The sequence below is a fragment of the Lolium perenne genome, chromosome 2, assembly GCF_019359855.2.
Source record: "Lolium perenne isolate Kyuss_39 chromosome 2, Kyuss_2.0, whole genome shotgun sequence".
NCBI classification, from domain to species: Eukaryota; Viridiplantae; Streptophyta; class Magnoliopsida; order Poales; family Poaceae; genus Lolium; species Lolium perenne.
Window position 1 is genome coordinate 15798290 of NC_067245.2, and position 18192 is coordinate 15816481.

Below are 18192 nucleotides of genomic sequence, written 5' to 3' on the forward strand. Positions count from 1 at the left end.
CGCCTATGCACGGCAAAGAAGTCTTTGCCGTGTGATGGCATGAAATTGCACGGCAAAGAATAGCCGCATGGCAAAGAATGAAGGAAACGCACGGCAAAGATCTTTGGATGGCAAAGACCCTCAGGACGCACGGTAAATAAAATATTGACGGCAAAGTCAGATTATCAAGGCGCACGGCAAAGCCGCCGAACACGGCAAAGCATAAAAGGCATCGCCGTGCACGGCTTTGCCTAGTGTTTTTAAAAACGCACGGCAAAGAAGCCTTAATTTGCCTAGTGTAAGCGCACGGCAAAGATGTAAAAACTGGATTTCTTCTCAGCTCAAAAGGCGTGGCGTGGTATAGTTATCAACAAACAAACACTTAGCCCAGTGGCAAGGTTGCATGCTTTCCCTACTCTCCGTCCTAGGTTCGAATCCCAAACCGGCCAGTTTGGGGCCTTTTTGAGATAAAACATGTTTGGCACATGACAAAGACTTCTTTGTCGTCAATAGCATTGTCGTGCGATCTTTACCGTGTGCGTCGCACGGCAAAGCCGTTGCCGTGCATATAGGGTCCTTTGCCGTGCAAATAGTCGCACGGCAAAGTCTTATTTCCCGTAGTGTATCTGAGTCGTTGTACTAACCATGGCAATATCCAAAAAGACCTACTCTTTATTGAGAATTCTATAAATTTTCTTCCTAGCAAAGTCAAATCTGGTTGTTGGATGAGCCGATGTGGCGGCAACCACTAGGCCTGTTCCTAGTCCTTATGTGTACATGTATGAATTGAGTTCTCTAGCAACAAATTCTATGTGTTTCACGTGTCGTGTCAGAAGAGGTTCTCTTTTATATTCCGATTATCCAAAAGACGTCAGAATAACCGAGATAGACCCTGTGATTACCAAGAGTGGATGGGCAGCATGGTTAGCAGTTAATGCACCATGCATTGTGAATCACCAAAGCAATGTTCTGGAATCAGTGTCCTTGAAATTTGTACCGTCGTCCCATAGCTGGAAGAGACTTCAATTCCAGCAATCGGTAGAAGAGGAAATAAATAGAGACAATCCATGTTAGCGATCCGTGTGAAAAGCCATCTCTACCGTTCATCGTGGTGAGATCTCTCCATCTCAACAAGTAGCTGGTAAATAGTGAGCTAAAACATTCTCTGTTCCTTCCAAAACACACCTATATATATGAGACCATTGTAACTATCCCGCGTGCGGTATCGTGCGGAGAGGAGAGGAGAGAAGAGGAGAGGGTGTGGCACTCCGGCCGGATCACTTGGGTGACGGATCAGAGGCGAGATGAGCACGCACCATTGTCGATTTCACCGAGGAGAGGTGTGGCTGCGATGGGAACGAGTTGTCCCTCGTCGTCGATTCCGGCAAGCGGATGATCTCCTGATTACATCAGGTATTTGACTCTCCAACGCAGCTTCATCTCATTATGTATTTAGGTGGAGCAAGAGCACACGGACCGAATCGTCAAATCCTCGGAGCTTTTTGTTCGGTTTTCTTTTCTTAATGTGCCTTAATCTTGGTTTTGCTAGTAGTCATCCATGTAGTAGATGGGTTTCACCTGACCTACTAATTCCCTAACAACGTCGCAGCTTTAGTGATCTTTTTCATATATAGTACTCCGTATCATAAGAAATAGAGCACTTTATCTGCAAATCTAGTTGCCAATGACTGAATCTCTGCTCAATAAAAGAAATATTTCATATATAGTATCATAAGACACTATTTACAAGTTGATTCTCTACATCAGTAGTTGGAATTCCCTAAATCCACATTTGTTGCAGCCCTATCTATCGATGAACTATATCTTAAGCTGCAGCGAAATGTCGATTTAGGAAATTTCAAAAGCTGCATCACGAGTTAATGGAATTAATTGAGGGATACATTGTATGAGATAAAATTCGATCGAGAGAAAAATTCCGCTATGGATTAATTAAAGAGCATCAAAACCTTCGGAGACAACCTTAATCATTAGAAGAAAATCGTGTCTGTTGAACCAGGACTCACAACCCATCCTTCTATTTCGTCCTTCGCCTCTCTCGCAGCTCGAGCACCCCCTCGGGAGGGCAACACACAGTCGTTCTAGCACCATGGCATTACGTAGCAGCAGCCTAGCCGCATATCTCTCGCGCCTCGAGGCCTTGGTAGTGCACCAGGTTGATCTCTTTAAGTCGATTGCGCAAGCACGGGATCATCGAAACGTCCAACTCATCATCGTCGCGGAGCTCGCGCCACTGCTCGCAGACGTGTTGAAAGGTCTCCCGCGACCTTTGCTTCATGAATAGCGACAAGATCTGGACGCTGGGAGCCTGCCAGAGTATCCTAGCCAGTGCCTCGATGCTGCCCTTGTGAAGGTATCCCGTCAGCTGGAGGCGCGTGAGGGCCGGAAACGAGGGGAATCCCGTGGTGATGGCCTTGTTGCTCTCGATGTCAGCACCGAGGTGAGTGGACTTGAGGTGGAGGTGTTTTGTGGCGGCAAACAGCTCGAGGAACTTGGTGAACCGGGGGAGGTCCTGAGCGTAAACCATCTTGCCGCAGAGATCGATGGTGCACGAGGAGATGTTGTGTGCGCCGTGCAGGTCCAGGAAGGACTCTGCCGGGACCGCGCCCCTGTACTCGAACGCCCGCAGCTCGGTCGCGTCGACGCTCACCGTGACCAGGTTGTGGCAGCACCGCAGAGCGAGCCGATGGAGGCGCTTGTCGACGACGGTGATGGTGTGTAGCTTGGGTCTAGGTGGGAGGAGGCGAACGAGCTGTGAGAGATGGGCGTGTAGCCGCACCTTTCGAGGGTGAGGTCGACGAGGCGCGGGCAGGCTGGAGATGAGGCGTTGGATGATGTTGTGGAGCGTCTCGAGGAAAGGGGCCCACCTAGTTGTGAAATGTCGCGCTTGGATCACGAATTTATGTGATTTTGAGTACGAAAGCAAAAAAAATTATCTTGAAATTTTGGTATTGTGTGGGATGATTTGAATTAGGTGGCACTGGCCATTATAGTACTACCTCTGTCCATAAATAGATGCCAAAAGTTTGTCTAAATTTGAATGTATCTAGCCATGATTTAGTGTATAGATACATCCGAATTTGGACAAATATTTGGCATCTATTTATGGACGGAGGGAGTATGTGGGAAATGTGTCTATGTGGGTACTTGTTTACATAAGAGAACAATAATGGACATAAAATATCAAAAAGAATGAGAGGGGGATGCTTTAATGAGGAAGCGATAATGTGACATATATACCTACTATTATTTTATGTCATGTTACTTTTTATAATCTTTATTCTCCTACAGGTAAACATGTGTTATATCATTGCTAATTCATGTGCATTACAATTATTATTATGTATGTGAATTGATATGTGTTGCATGAAAAAATAAATTGATATTTTGCGCTTAGATACTAAATAGTGCCTACTTTATTTCATTTTATATTTACTAGTGATTCGCCAACCACATTCACCCATCATTCATCTTGTCATGTTTTCGGTCCAATTCTACAGATGCGGATGTACTCGGATACAGGTGAGAATCAAATGTTCTGTCACTTCAGAATATATAGGAATGAGTCAAATATATATAGATTGGTGGAGAGACATACATCCTGATATAATGCACTGTTGTTTCAAGTTCAATCACCAAAGGTACATTTTACCACTTTGTTAGTCTTTCTAGGTTAGGAAACTGGCATATCGGAATATGATAGCTAAAATTAGCTAACATAATTATATTCGGGTACGGATATATCGATTTTCTACTCCACATTTTCTTTATATTTCAGCACCTCATCTGTTTTTTTATCAGTAAAATGAATCCGTGTATTTACTGCAATCCATTTCCATAGATGTCCAGGTCTAGATATTACCAATTATATTTTCAATATTTCAAGTATGAATGTCAGATAATTCGGTTTATCCACTACTAGTTTTCTTCCCTAGGGTTAGAGTATAGATATAGGTGCACATCTATAGATCATGTTTTTTTATCAACAAAAGACCTCGTAAGATATATATAGTTCATGACTAATGAACCGCATAGCTAGGTGGCTCCTTTGTACAAGTGGCAAAATAGAATTGAAAAGAAAAAATTAAGAGAGGGAGAGATGAAAATTCTGAACATATATAGTTGGTTAGACATCGAAAGCTATGCGTGGACGCCCACCTGATTTCTTCACGTGACAATATCGTTTCAATATGTCAAGTCACGCGCTATTTTGCATAAACACGTGGATTCCAAAACTGCATGGCCAACAGTATATCGTCCACTAAAATGGTACACCATTTCTCTTATACTTACATGCAAACATACGCACTCTACTATAGTACTATGCATGCAAAGCACACCACCATACGTATATGATGTATATAGTTTCCTCTCACACACAAACCATAAATACCTCAATTTTAAAATGGATCAATATATAGCCATAGAGGGAGAGAAAAGGCAACTAGTTAGAACCCTTGGTTCTAGTCTATTATATTTCACAACTGTCAAACTAAATCTTTCAGCTAGAATCAAACGAGAAATTTACATGGCCCGTAGCTTATATAATATTAAATTGTAATCTTATAGGACAATGTAATTTATGTGGTCGATCTGATCGCCAAGGGCTACCACAAGGTTCATGAAGGAATAGGTAGACCCCAATATTATGACTTATTGATCCATGAGACCACAAAATCTCGGAATCTAGTGATAGCTACGGCGAGGAGCGGGGCAGGCATTCCGAGTACATGGCCCGGATGAGGAGGGGAAATGACGCTCAAAATATAATGATGGTGCTAGCGACACCGAGGAGGGGAAGATTCCCCACTCATAATATAATGATGCACACTTAATTTGGTTAAATAACATATAACTTGCTGCTCTAGGTGCACTCAAATGCTTTGGAATGGGTGTTTCTTCATCAACTCATCCCGCGAAGCACCGATCCGTAGGACCTACACCATCAACCCTCGAAACCTCATATCAAAGTGAGATCGCCTTTTGATGGCATGAATCAACCATGTTTTCGGAAAGTACATGGGCATGCATGACCATCATTGACCAGAGCTAGCTAGATCGATGGGATCAACCAAGCTAAAATATAAAATGTATCACCCGGAGGCAGCCACGGGAGATGCATGCATATATATGCACGCTGCTCTAACTAAAGGATTGCAGCTTGCGTGTCCGTGGTGTCCCGAGAGCAATATCAATTGTTGATTTGAATTATGTAGTCCAATCATTCTCGTACTATCGACTTAGATCAAAAAAATTTGTATACCAAATTTTGTGGTCCCATGACCGCATCGGTGGTGTTGGATACTTGATGTGGGTTTTGTGGCACCGATAGTAAAAGAATCCTGAAAATAAAAAGAGAGTGATATGAAGTACTCCTCCGTCCTGTAAATTCAGTCATGCTAGATGTACATGCTCATGAATTGACTAGCTCGCTACTCATGAATTGAATGGATTAATGGGAAATGGGAAAGGCGCAAGTCATACTCCTCGATTCCCTTCCCAATGTCTCCTCGATTCTCCTGCCACTACACACACAGAAAAATAGAGTTTTTTTTGACACAAAATTAGAGTTAGTAGGCCGAGCGGGAATCCTGGCACTAATTACTGAGACAAAAGAAAACTACGTACTAGCGAGCAATATCATCTGTGAGTACCGAGCAGTCAGCCGTGTGCATCGAACCTCTCTCCCTTTCTCCTCATCTCGCGTGCGCCTATGTCCCGAGCAATCTCCGCCGCCACTCCACCGTCCTTGGTCCTTGCCGGCATCCAGCAATCTCGCTCCGCATACGACGCTCCGGCGGAATCCCTTGCCTAACCCGCATCCACGCGCCTCCAATCGTGCAGCTTCGGTAGCTCTAGTTGCCGGCCGGTGTCGACAACGACGGGGCCCGGCCTCGTTGTTTTGCTTGACCTCGGCTATGGCTTTCCGTCGATCTACCGGCCGTGGAAGGCGCTGATCGTCCTCGGCATCTAGCGCATCGACGGCTCGCCATCCACGGTCACGGTCTGCCACCGAGGCCCCCGCCGCGCGCGAGCTCCAGCACCTCTGCTCCGCCGCCGTCTTCGCGGGGTCGCCCGACGGAAGGGAGTCCATCGACGCGGCCGTCAGCGACGCATCTGAAGACTGGGAGGGACGTGTCTACGTTCTGCAAGAGCTCGCCCCCCAAGATCCACCGCGACGGCGCCGTTCAGGAGGAGCTCCTCATCGACAACAAGGTCAGATTTTTCCCCCCTTACTCGAGCTCGAATCGAAGCTACTTCTTGCTATTAAATTCCCTCGAAACGATATCTCAAAGTTACTGATTTGGAACCACCTGCAGGAAGAGGGATTTCGCTCACCATCTGCAGTCTGCACGCCAAGTCTTCCGGCATGATGCCGGCGCGCCAGAAGCAGCCGGAGGCCTCGGATACAATAACCAGGTGTGGTGAGCTGTGGTTTCTATCTTCCTCCACGTGCTCTATTTTCCCAGGTCATCGATGCCCAATACGTGATTGTGGTAGGATGACTATTAGCTTGTTTTAACTGGTGAGAAATTGACCTCTTGTCTTGTCTAGGAGCGACACTAATAGTCAATGTTTAATTCATCAATTTTTCCTTGTTGTTAAACGCCAATTTCTTGTGGACGTTGGATTGGTGCTGTGCAGCAATCTTGTTTTGTTGTTGTGATTTGATTCTGATGATAGAAAAGATAAGAACAGAAATGATCTACTGCTTTGTCTTCATGTGGGTTGTACACTGAGATTATAGTGCATTGCCATGTACGTGACTACTGGCTCGCTTGTGGTGAGTGAGAGATTGAGCGTTAGGAGGTGTGCAACTCGCCGGTGTGTGGTGATCCCAGCGGCGATCTTTGTCGATGACGCCGGACGAAAACCAGGTAGGGTTTAGTGCATCGTCAAGTCGGATATATTCAACTTAAATCTTACTACTTTGCCACTGTAGAGTAAAGTATATGCTCAGTTCCAGTCCAAGGAAACAAAATAATAAGGCGCTCATCTTGCTCTTTGCTGTCAAGTCCCCCTTGTACAGAATATAATACATGTATTGAATGCCACACGGATGGAATTATTCTAAAATATGAACATAAATGGTGTTAGGATTTTTCTTAATGAAGCTCAGACGTCAAATGCAAGGCAGGAAATGGTGTTAGTATCCTGCCCTTTTTCAGAAAGAATATATCTATTAATTAGCGCAAAGAAATGCCATTTTCATGTTTCAATTTTGTCTATTGTATCTTGTTGTATTTTTCGTGTTTTGGTTGTTGCTGATGAAGGAAATCATGCTTTTCGTTAACCATGTGTGTATATGTTGCAGGGGAGGTACTGGTTGAGCTACACTGGTAGCTTCACCCGCATGCTGAAGGATCTGGACATGCCGAGCGACGTTTCTCTTAAATAGATCTACATGAGTAATTCAGAAAGAGGCATGCAGATCTTTGAGAGCCATCCTTTGTTGCACATCAACTCCGTGGCTCTCTCATTACGTCAAAGGTCTTGTTATTCTTGACAGGCTGCATGAGAACACGTGCTCAAACTGTTGCAAAGAGGTAGTGGTTTCTACGAGTACTTGGTTCCGATCGAATTATTTGTGTAACACACCTGCTCTTTATTGAAGTGCATTCCTCCAGTCTATGAGCTGGAGATAATCCTGTAATATTACTCTGCACCTTTCTTTAGCCGGTTTCTGTCATGGTTCCAACACTTTCTGCTCTCATACTTAACATTCAACATGATCTCCTGTATGTCATAACTTCTATGCATTGTGTATTTTACTCTCACATAGTAACATGTCATGTTTCTGGAAGTTCTTGTTATGTCGCATACTACCTTTGTGCACAGATGATCACATTAGCCTTTCGATGTAGGAATTGGGAATTCAGCAAGGAGGAAGGAAGAAGGTTGTAGTGGTATTACAACATTTCATAGTGTTGGTCATATGACAGAAGATGGTGCTCTTGGTATATGTGTATGCTGATCAAAAGGGCATGGGCTCTGTCCTGGCCATTTCCTCGTACGTGCTTGCCAGGAACAATGACGCACCCGCTGCTGCCATGCCAGCCGGTGAGACGCCTACCATCTTCCCTCCCCCCTCTAGAACGGATAATCTTGCATGACACTGCCCGAAGTGTAAAAAACATCATCTTTTACTCCTTTATGATTGGATCCTGGCACTTCAGTTACTTAGTTCTGATTGGTTTGAGTAGAAGCTTACACACTTTTTTCTCCAATATAATTCGACCACACATATATGCTAGCCAGTGGCCTCCTAATTCTTATATTGAGGTTTCTTCTGTAATTTGAGCACATCCCATGCTTGAAAAGATCACTTGTAATTTCAGAATTTGAACACTATTTTGCACCATGCATCTAGCTTGTAAGATTTAACTATAATGAGCCGATTATGCTTGTATGTCGAACTTCGATAACCTTAAGTTCTCAGTTGGCAATATTGGAATATTTCATGTTCACCACTAGCTATGTTTGTGTATTGAACCTTGGGTACCTTAGGTTCTCACTTGTTAAATTCGTGTCCATAACTGAAGTTATTTAATCACTACTAGTAGTTGATCTTCACTGGAATTGAGGATGGGGTATCTATCCCATCTTGGTCATGCTTCAATCAACTAGGCTTGGTTAATCATTTGATTAGGTACCCAGCAACATGGATTTGACTAGTAACCAACAAATTTTAGACTAGTATTTGAGTTGGTACCCCCAGCAACTCGTCTCAACTTTATGACATGTAGAACATCACGGTAGTATTATGTACACTTGTGATTTGCCTTATTTTTCAGTTTTCAGCCATTGTTCATATCTTTTATCTAATATTGGTGCTTGGATAGGTTGATCCGGTATAAGAACTTCAAGGAAGGACACAAGAGGATACTTGTGGCTACAAATTTAGTTGGCGGCAAAATTGATGTTGTCCATGCTCTGACTCTGATGTTCTCAATCAGGTTTGTACACTGATACATTTACTTTTTTACTTGTCTGGTATGACCAATAGAGCGCAAGGGGATTTCATATATGTATATTGTTTGAGGCTGCAAGAAAGGTTTGAGGTTGACATAAAGGAGCCACCTGAGCACATTGACACTTTGACATACTTCAACATACACTGGCTTTCTATCATAAACCCACAGTGCTGTTTCTTGATTTTGTTTTAAAGACGATTTTATATTATTGACTTCAATTGCTAGTGCCATCTTGAAAATTCAAGTGGGCAGCTTGAATTGGAAACTAGGAGTTTATGCTTCTTTGATACAACACCCTAAGATTTCGATTGGCTTACCACGCAAGGGATGTTCCAGTTGTAGTTAATCATCACTTGAGTGTGTGGAATGTTTCTTACAGTACCCTAATTGTTTGTAACTAAGAAATCTCAAGGTTCAGGAAAGCGGAAAAAATCGTTGCTTATGCGCGCTAAAGCGCAGTGCGGAGACTTTCCGCATCGATTGCATAAGCGCTTAAGCGGAAAAAAGCAGAAAAAAGAGGGAAAAAAGCTCCGCTTATGCGCGCTGAAGCGCTAAGCAGAAGGCCACCGCACCAATTAGGCTTAACGCTTTCTTGAACCTTGAGAAATCTATTGGACATGTTGAACTTTTTTGTCTATTTTTTGTTTATCTATGACCTGGTTGTTTAAGTTTCAGTGTCATGATTTCTTTGATTTTGTCAGGCCACAGATTAAGTGATCTTTCTAGTTCATTCTTTGTGGTGTGTTTAAGGTCAGGGTATATTTTATTTTATTGCTAGCTCTAGGCATGATCTGGTGGTTGCTATCACCTCTATGTGTATATAAATATGCTTCTTTTTAGCTGTTAATCCTGCTATAGTTTATCAAATAGTTAATCCTACTATTTTGTAAACCACTGTAAAGAATTATACCATGGATTATATATCTACATGAATGTTGTCTTTTACAATGTGGCAAACTTTATCAATATGTGGATGCATATATGTGTGCCTTGCTGTTCGCTCCCTTGTTTTTATAAGATAATAGTAGTAGCCTGCAAGTTTCTCTATGCTCTGAATGATATTTCTTATAATGAATAGCCAATAATTAATTAGAAAACCAAATGTCCAATCAGTAATGCATAAGAAAATAGCACTGTGAATGGCTGAAGGGATACAATTAGGAAGGCTTAATCACATAATAACAACAATAATTTACTAACATGACAGCTATGTTGTAATGGTGTTTTGGGGGATAAGACCTAAATAGCTGGCTATCTCCTTACGTTGTGTATGGTACAAATTATACACTGATTTTGGTTTATGCCATGGGCCTCTAGAGATGTCGCTGGCATGCTTGTGGATGGACGCACAGAGCTTAGGCATGCCAATCATCGTGCTGTTGTTGCACGGTGCTGGAGTGTGGCATGTAGGTCCCAACTCACCATTGTCAAGTTATCACTAGCTCCCTGTTGCAGGCTTAGCTTGTGTATGCTCTGGAATAATCTTACTATTTTGGAATCTTAACCAAGTGGAATTTTTTCTGTACAATGCATGAGTGTGCTATATGTTTTTGAGCATTTTAGTTTTCCTAACATAAACATGCTAGTTCTATTCCCTTTCATGACATCTAACCTTCCCTTATGCCATTTCATGTTTTTGCTATGGCAGGTTGTTCGGGAGACAACTTACCCATGGTGTTGGTGTTGTCTAAAATTGTGAAGCTCACATACCGAAGTAACTAGGTCCTAACAAGCGACGCATCATACAGTAGGTCCACTCTCCCCCCACGCTAATTCGATCATCCATTGAGTGCGTGCCCTGGGGTATGGAGCTAGCTGGTGCTCTTCTCTTGTATAGTTTTGGCTGCAGGCTGTCTTTAGCGAGCTTTGCAACATGTTGGTTCGTTGCTCCGTTTGTGTTGGGGATCTAGCATTGAATTTCAGTCTCTACCTATGATTGCTTAGCTCTATATATGTGAACATTCTGATTCCAATTTTCATGTATACGACAATAAGTGTGTTGTTTGAGAACCAAGATGAGCTACTTGTTCCATATCTTCCCCAATTAGCTTGATAGTTGGGTAAAAAGTGGGGTATGTTGACAAATGACCCAAACCTGGTTGAAATTGTCCTAGTATTGTGATGAAAACTATATTAGGATCATGCATATTTACTATTTAGAATCCAAGATAATTTTGTGGAGAATTTTTATGACCCAGGCATTTCAGCTTCAAAAGTTGTAGGTGTGCTAGATCGAATGTCTTGAGGATTAGTGATGTTTCTTGTTTCATTTTTCTAGTTTTTGCTTAAGAAGTTGTGTTTCACTTCCTAGTTCCCATCTTGTAGTTACTGAATATGCTTTGAGGGAATAAAAAATCAGGGAACAATGCAGTTTGTTGTTGTAATTAATGATTATCTTTAGCACTTCATCATTTCAAGTATTAGTACACGCGGACAGAAAGGTTTGCTATAAATCTTGAACATTCTTATTCCAATTTTCATGTATACGACAATCTTTCATCTTATTTGATGATTCCAAAATTCGAGTCAAGAAGATCTTATTTACTCACTACTAGTTTCATATCTGGCTTTGCATCAAATTTCACCTTGTTAGTAATAAAATGTTAGTGCACTTGCTCTGACCCTGCAAGTCCGTTTCAACTTGTTGGATCCATGTGCATATGACTGTCCATGTTCGTATACGACTGTCCATGTTCACTACCTACCCTGTCATGGTACTGTATGAACCGACGATTGAGCCGTGGTACCTCTTGATGCTAATGACCGAGGTTTGTATAAGTTTACATGTACTATAGCTGTGTGAAAGTTGATTTCCATTGTCTAATAAAATGGATCTGCTAATATGTGAAATATTTGTGATAAACTACTATCCATCTTCCGCCTTGTTCTGACAATTTTTTGTGATAGAACATCGTCTAGAGCATGGAGCTCCTGGAGCTAGGCGAAAGAAGCAGCGCTGCGGCGTGACACATATGTCGGTGGCCTGGTATCCAACCTTTAGGTGGTGGAGTTGTTTGTGTGCATGGCCAAGAACAGGAGCATCTGATTTCCTCCTTCACATCTGACCTGGCTGGCCTCCCTCAACTTATCATTGCACATGTGAGTACTACTAAGGGTCTATTACTCTATTTAACTTTGTTTCCAGGCATCATCATGGTTGTTGGTTCTAGTTACACAAAAACAGCAGCACCAGCTGCTGGTTTTGGTCACACAATAATAGTATCATCTTCTAATCCTGTAAATTGCTTCATCAATTCCATCCTTCAATAAGGAATTTGGAAGTAGACCAGCATGTCAGATTAGTCTAACTTGATTCTTTGCATTTCAGCAGCTAAAGTAAGAAGAAGATGAACAAGACTTGGAAGGATGAGACATCACAGCTAGATCCTTTCTATGAATGTTATACTATTCCGGTCCTTGTAGTGTGAGTACTAGTTGACATTTTTAAGCATCGTTGTTATTGTAATGCTTCCAATCAGGACCTGTAAGTGCTTCCGTTGACATGTTTATTTTTGAACTTGAGGTTATGGTTGGTTAGGCTTATGAAGGAGTTGGCTATAGTATACACCTTAAATCTAGTTTACTGGATTGGATGGAAATTAACCGGTGGTGGTCTGTTTGGATTTCGTACAAAGAGGAGGAACAGAAGAGAAGAATGTTCCAGCCACAGTTGAGATTTTTGCAAATGAGTTACAATGGCTGCTTGTTCGGGCCGTGAGATTTTCATTCGAGACGGACTTGCTCTTGAAATTGATGGATGCTACATGGTGTAGCGATGTGGGTGATGGATGTGTCCTGGAAGTTTCAGGGTAACTACTGTAGATGTGTATCGTCAGATCTACAAGACTATATTTTGATGACTAGCTGATGTTTTGTTGAGCTAAACACGGCAGTGGCTGCGTATGGTGTTGGTTCTTGTAGCTAACTAGCTAGCTTTGTTATATTTACTTTGTCACAAGTGTGTGTGCGCCCAATTCTGTTGTAATTTTGCATTAGATTATCGACATAAGCTTTGAAAGCATGAGACGTATGTATAACTGGTCCCCTTTGTTTATGGAAATTTCATTTGCCGATGCTACATTGTGTGTGTGCAAAATTATTGATACGATAGATGTGTGTAAAAATTATGCAAAATAATAATTACTGTTTTTGGTTGTTCTTGAGAGTCTATCAGTAATTGTTGTTTATCTAGGTGCCTTTTGAAAGCTGAGTATGTGTATGTGTACGAAAAAAAGGTAAGTATATGTACGTCTACTAAAAATGTGAGTATGTGTAGGTGTATGAATAAAGAAGACCAACCAAGGCTAGCTTTTAGTAGTATTTTTTTTTATAGAAGAGGACTCCTTATTGATAATTCTAGAAATTTGCTCCGGACTACTACCTCAAGTGACTTGTTGAGAATTCTAGAAATTTAAAGCCGGACAAGGGTCGAATTCTGGTTGTTCTTATTTTACGTGTATGAATTGAGTTCTGTGGGGCTGCTATATAAAATAGATCTCTTGAGAAAGGACCATGTAGTTACTCAGAGACAGTGCCGCATGCAACATTGGGAACTACTAAAGTGAGCTAGACTTCTTGAAATTTGTATCGTCACCGGTAGCTAGTGGAAGGGACTCAGTTAATACGAGTAATCCGTATAAAAGGAAATTAATAGGGTGACTCCATGTCAGCAATCCGTGTAACAAGGCATCTCTACCGTTTATCTTGGGTAGATCTCTCCCTCTCAACAGGTAGTAGCAAAGAGAAAACTAAAAAGAATTATCATTCCCTCCTAAAGACGCCTATATATATCAGCTCATTGTCACTATTCCGCGTGCGGTATCGTGTGTGACTTGTGACTTTGGACTTTGGCGAGGAGAGGAGAGGAGAGGTTGTGGCACTGGCCGGATCACTCGGGCAACGGAGGCGAGAAGATGTGGGCACTCCAGCAAGATCACTTGGGCGACGGGTTGGAGGCGAGAAGGTGTGGGCACTACGGCTTGATCCCTTTGCCGGCAAATCGGAGGCAAGATGAGTACCGGAGGCATGGTGTGGGGAGCGAGCAGATCATCTCTGGATTCTAGCAGGTATTTGACTCCCTAACACAGCTTCCTCTGATTTTGTACTTAGGTGGAGCAGAGCACGGCGGAATCGTCAAATCCTGGAGTTTTATATTCGGTTTGGTGTAGTGCTTCACAATTCTAACTTGCTATGCTTGAAGCAATCTGTAATGGACAACGCCAACTCCGATACAGCCAATAAGTAGTAATACAACATAAGAAGTGCAAAAGTTGCAGTGGTTCTATCTGTTGAACGGCAACATCTTAAACTCAATGAGTGTTAGCGGAATTTGTTAGGCATAAGACCAGATCAATTCAGCGCATGGGGTAGCTGTTAACACTTTTAATAGTTGAGGCAAGTAATGAGTGACAAGAAATTTCTACTAGTCACTTCCCATGTTGTATATTTAGGCCTCTCAGAACAATTTAGGGCTGCTGCTCAGAATTTGGTTGTTGACCGGCGCGCTGCATGATGGGGATCGCCGACGCCGGTCCCTGGAGCCGGGCACTCTTGCGCACCGGGCCAGTCGGCACGGTCTTCGTGCGCCACGCCCGCGTCACCGTCTCCATGAGCACCGGCCGGCGCGCGAAGTCGTCCATGTCGTCCACCTCGCCACCCTCCTCCTCAGCCTCCAGGTGCATGCGCTTGTTCTTCGCCGGGGGGCCCAACAAGTCGTCGGAGTCGTAGTACAACCCGGTGGTGAGCAGCGCGGAGGAGTCAACTGGCGGGGACACCGGTGGATCTATTATTTTTGTTACTGTTGATATTTTCTTATTCAAAGTATATCTGTTGTTCATCTTATATCTCTTTCCCATGTAGTCATTGCGATTATGCACTCGAAACAATACATCCATGTTCTGGAATTGCTCTCATCTATTTCTAAAACAATGTTACTTCATTAGTCAGGTGTACAATGCCCGTTCAATGCCCACGAAGAGCACGTGGAGTCGAACCCTGGCGGGCTTGGGCGTGGAGTCGAACCCTGGCGGGCTTGGGCTAATGCCCACGAAGAGCACCTCCGTCGTCAGATCGGGTCTCTCGTTGTTGATTCTCGTGACCGCCGGTGTAGCCGGCATGCCCACCAACTCCGGCCATGATGCTTTCCGAGAGCTCATCTTGTGCGTTGCTACGTACTACGAGTATGGTGACTCTGCGTGTGGGGTGCATAAGTATTTCCTTTGGTACAAAATTTATATGCTTGGTGTATAGATTAGTTTAGCATGCAATCCTACGGCCGGCATGACCTAGTCTGGTGTTTCTTTGATGCTAACGGACTAGTTTCTGGATAGATCGCTTGTTGACAAAACATCCGGATCCGGGTTACTAACACTCGAGACATGCATGAATGTTGCAGACAATATTATGCACAAAAAATGGACATGTTTTACTATGAAAAAAAATATGTCCGACACATCCAACAGTTCTTTTCGTATAAAAAGGGAAGGTGGACACGTTCAACTAATTCTCATGAGAAAAAGAGTAGATGGTTGGCAGATTTACCTAATGTTGGTTCTAGGAAACACATTCAACTAGTGAGGAGGGTTTTTTATTTATAAGTTTTAAAAAGCAGGGTTTTATTTTCCTTTCCTGATTCCCTCTTCTCTTGTAACCATTCAGTAAAGACTATTTCCTTGCCTTGTTGACTACATGTTCGCCGGATTTGGTGGCAAAAAATTGACAATATTTGGATTTTTTAGACTATTTGAATTTAAAATTTAGTATTTCTCCGGTTACCAGCTCGTTAATGACAAGTTACCAAAATTACAAAAAAATCTAAATATTTAAAACCTTACATTGTGTATTGGCACAACATGCAAACCTAGCTCCACCGGCTTGAAACAACAACAGAGAGCCTTAGAGCTTGGCACCCCGGATCAATTTGTCCATACATCGGAAAAGGAATTTCTGAAGAACTGAACAAAAAAATATTCTAGAATCAACGCGGGATTTCTGAACCACCTTATACATCAAGTCATGTAGTTGTGGAAGAAATAAAAAATGATTTTAGGGATCTCCCCCTATTATTTCGTTGCAAGCTACAATAAACATTTCATTACGTGCCATGAAACAAAATCAACATCATCGCACCAAATTGTTTTTCCAAAAGAAGATAAACCTACCCTATACATCTACACAAAAAGCTTCAACATACAACATCAAGAAGGTTGTTTTACAAAACTCATTTCATCAAGTGCCATGAAACCAAATCAACACCACATCACAAAAAAATTAGGAAAAAAGGAGATACGTGGTGACCTTGTGCGATTAAGGAAATTTCAACAATCTGCATCGCCTGAAATTAAAGAGCCTTAGTTTAAAACTTAAGTTAAATCTCCACTGCAGAATTGTTTCCAGCAAGGTTCAGAACGGAGATAAAAACCATTTAAACATAAAGATGGTTTCCATTTAAACATCATCAGAAATAAAAACCATGTCAAGACTGTACGAAGCATGGAACATCCAGAAGAACTCTAAAAAAAGAACTACTCCCTCCAATCGATAATAAGTGCCATGGTTTTAGTTCAATTTTGAACTAAAATCACGACACTTATTATGGATCGGAGCGAGTACTAGTTTGAATTTCTAACAGAGTTATCTATTTGAGATTACGAATCTCTACAGGTTAGGTTCACCTTGAACTACAATGTACCTTTTCACCTCATCAGGGACATGGAACGGCTCATGCGACCAGAGAAGATTTTTCCTGGTTGCCTCAACTTCTTTGGAACCTAGAGCGCTGCCATGGACACTGTGGGTGCTTGCCTTGTTAGGAGAACCATAACCAATTGTAGTAGTCACCTACATATACAAAAAAAATTCCTGTTGGCTGTTGTCTGATAAACAAAACAAAACAAATATGGGTGTGCCTATGTCTCAGTTGACTGAGATTTTCTTAAGTCTCAGTCACCTCAGTGCAACTGCAGTTTAAAGAAAAGTGCAACTCGGTCAGTTGCACATTTCTGTCAATTAAAAAAATCTCAGTTGACTGAGATATAGCAAAATCGAACAAATATTACTGTCCATTTGCTCACCTTGATAAGAGTTGGCTTATCTTTAACTTCCTTTGCTTCTTTTATAGCTGCACGGATGTCATCATAACCAGTGTTTCCATTCTTCACCCAGATAGTATGCCATCCTAGGGCCTCATATCGAGCAAGCACATCTTCAGTGAAAGCAATATCCGTACTACCATCTATTGATATATGATTATCATCATAGAAGGCAATCAATTTTCCGAGACCCCAATGACCAGCAAGTGAGGCTGCCTCATTCGCAACACCTTCCATTTGGCAACCATCCCCAAGTATGACATACCTAAGACCATCAAGAAAAAAAAATTGTATTAACCCTCACCTGTGCACATCAGGATGGTATGATTCCTGCATTCTGAATCGTTATGCTGGACTAAAAGTCTGAAACTGAAAGTATGAACAATTGATCTCTGATTGTATGATACGATCTACTGTGTACTTGTGTTGTTGTGTACTGGTCTGATTCGGTAAGCTATCTTTATTCCACTGTTCTGTTCAAATAATACTCGTTGTTTGGCCTGAAATTCCTGATTTTCGCTAGTTTTTGGTCCTGCCGTTGACTAAGTCAAGAACGCTTTAGCACCGCTTAATCACGCACTAAATGCATAAGCTCTAAGCGGAAGGCCACCGCACTGATTACGCTTTCCGCTTTCCTGAACCTTGAATCAAAAGATGGCGATTTCTGCAACATAAGGACCCTAACTATGCAAATCCTAACGTTAAAACACCAGTCATAGCTTTGAGCAGAGCTGGAGCTACCTGAGATGGGGATGGTGGTCTCGGTGAGCGCCGAAAAGCACCAGCACGTGGTGCACCCGAGGCCAGGGAGGCTTGCAGGGGCAGCAGCAGTAGCTCCTCGTCCTTAACTGTAAGAACGGGTAGGAGAATGAGCAAAGATGAAATCGAGGTTTGGAGGGAGAGAGGCAAAGTCGAGGGCAGCAGGGTAGGCGACAAAAATGATGTCACACTAGAAGAAAATGAATTAGGTGTATAAGTGTCCTACAACAGCATAAACAAGTATGTAAACAGTGGCTGGTCGGGCATCCAAGATTAAGTATCATAGGTGAGGAAGAGCATGTATATAACCGACTATAGCAATAAGAAATGTAACACATGAAAAATGGACTAAAAGATAAGGATGGCCTGCA

General features: G+C 42.4%; 1 protein-coding gene and 2 long non-coding RNA genes across 7 annotated transcripts; 2 read left to right on the forward strand and 1 right to left on the reverse strand.

Annotated features, from left to right (window-relative positions):
- Positions 1-5457: 5457 nt before the first annotated feature.
- On the forward strand, positions 5458-7883 carry LOC139835963 (uncharacterized). 3 transcript variants are annotated; one of them, XR_011751392.1, is made up of 4 exons: positions 5459-6213; positions 6318-6875; positions 7313-7544; positions 7863-7883. It is a non-coding gene; the product is annotated as an uncharacterized lncRNA (long non-coding RNA). The 3 variants fall into 3 exon arrangements; XR_011751391.1 differs by lacking the exon at positions 7863-7883 and having other exon boundaries at positions 5458-6213; positions 7313-7673; XR_011751393.1 differs by lacking the exon at positions 7863-7883 and having other exon boundaries at positions 5535-6213; positions 6318-6417; positions 7313-7673.
- Positions 7884-7886: 3 nt separating this feature from the next.
- On the forward strand, positions 7887-13050 carry LOC127331289 (uncharacterized). Of its 3 annotated transcripts, XR_011751388.1 has the most exons (6): positions 7887-8058; positions 8841-8954; positions 10290-10378; positions 10621-10719; positions 11880-12071; positions 12301-13050. It is a non-coding gene; the product is annotated as an uncharacterized lncRNA (long non-coding RNA). The 3 variants fall into 3 exon arrangements; XR_011751390.1 differs by lacking the exon at positions 10290-10378 and having other exon boundaries at positions 10621-10723; XR_007869690.2 differs by lacking the exon at positions 10290-10378.
- Positions 13051-16420: 3370 nt separating this feature from the next.
- LOC127329768 (transketolase, chloroplastic-like) lies at positions 16421-17321 on the reverse strand. The gene is made up of 2 exons (XM_051356219.2): positions 17045-17321; positions 16421-16811 (listed from the first exon to the last, which is right to left on the reverse strand). Exons 1-2 carry the CDS (start codon positions 17297-17299, stop codon positions 16629-16631), a joined length of 438 nt encoding a protein of 145 aa, XP_051212179.1. The 5' UTR covers positions 17300-17321; the 3' UTR covers positions 16421-16628.
- Positions 17322-18192: the final 871 nt, after the last annotated feature.

Excerpts from the sequence above, each read along its gene's own strand:
- LOC127329768 (XM_051356219.2), bottom strand. The coding sequence starts at position 17,299 with ATGGAAGGTGTTGCGAATGAGGCAGCCTCACTTGCTGGTCATTGGGGT. Across the intron at positions 16,812-17,044 it reads ATAAGCCAACTCTTATCAAG|GTGACTACTACAATTGGTTA; the intron begins GTGAGCAAATGG and ends TTGTATATGTAG.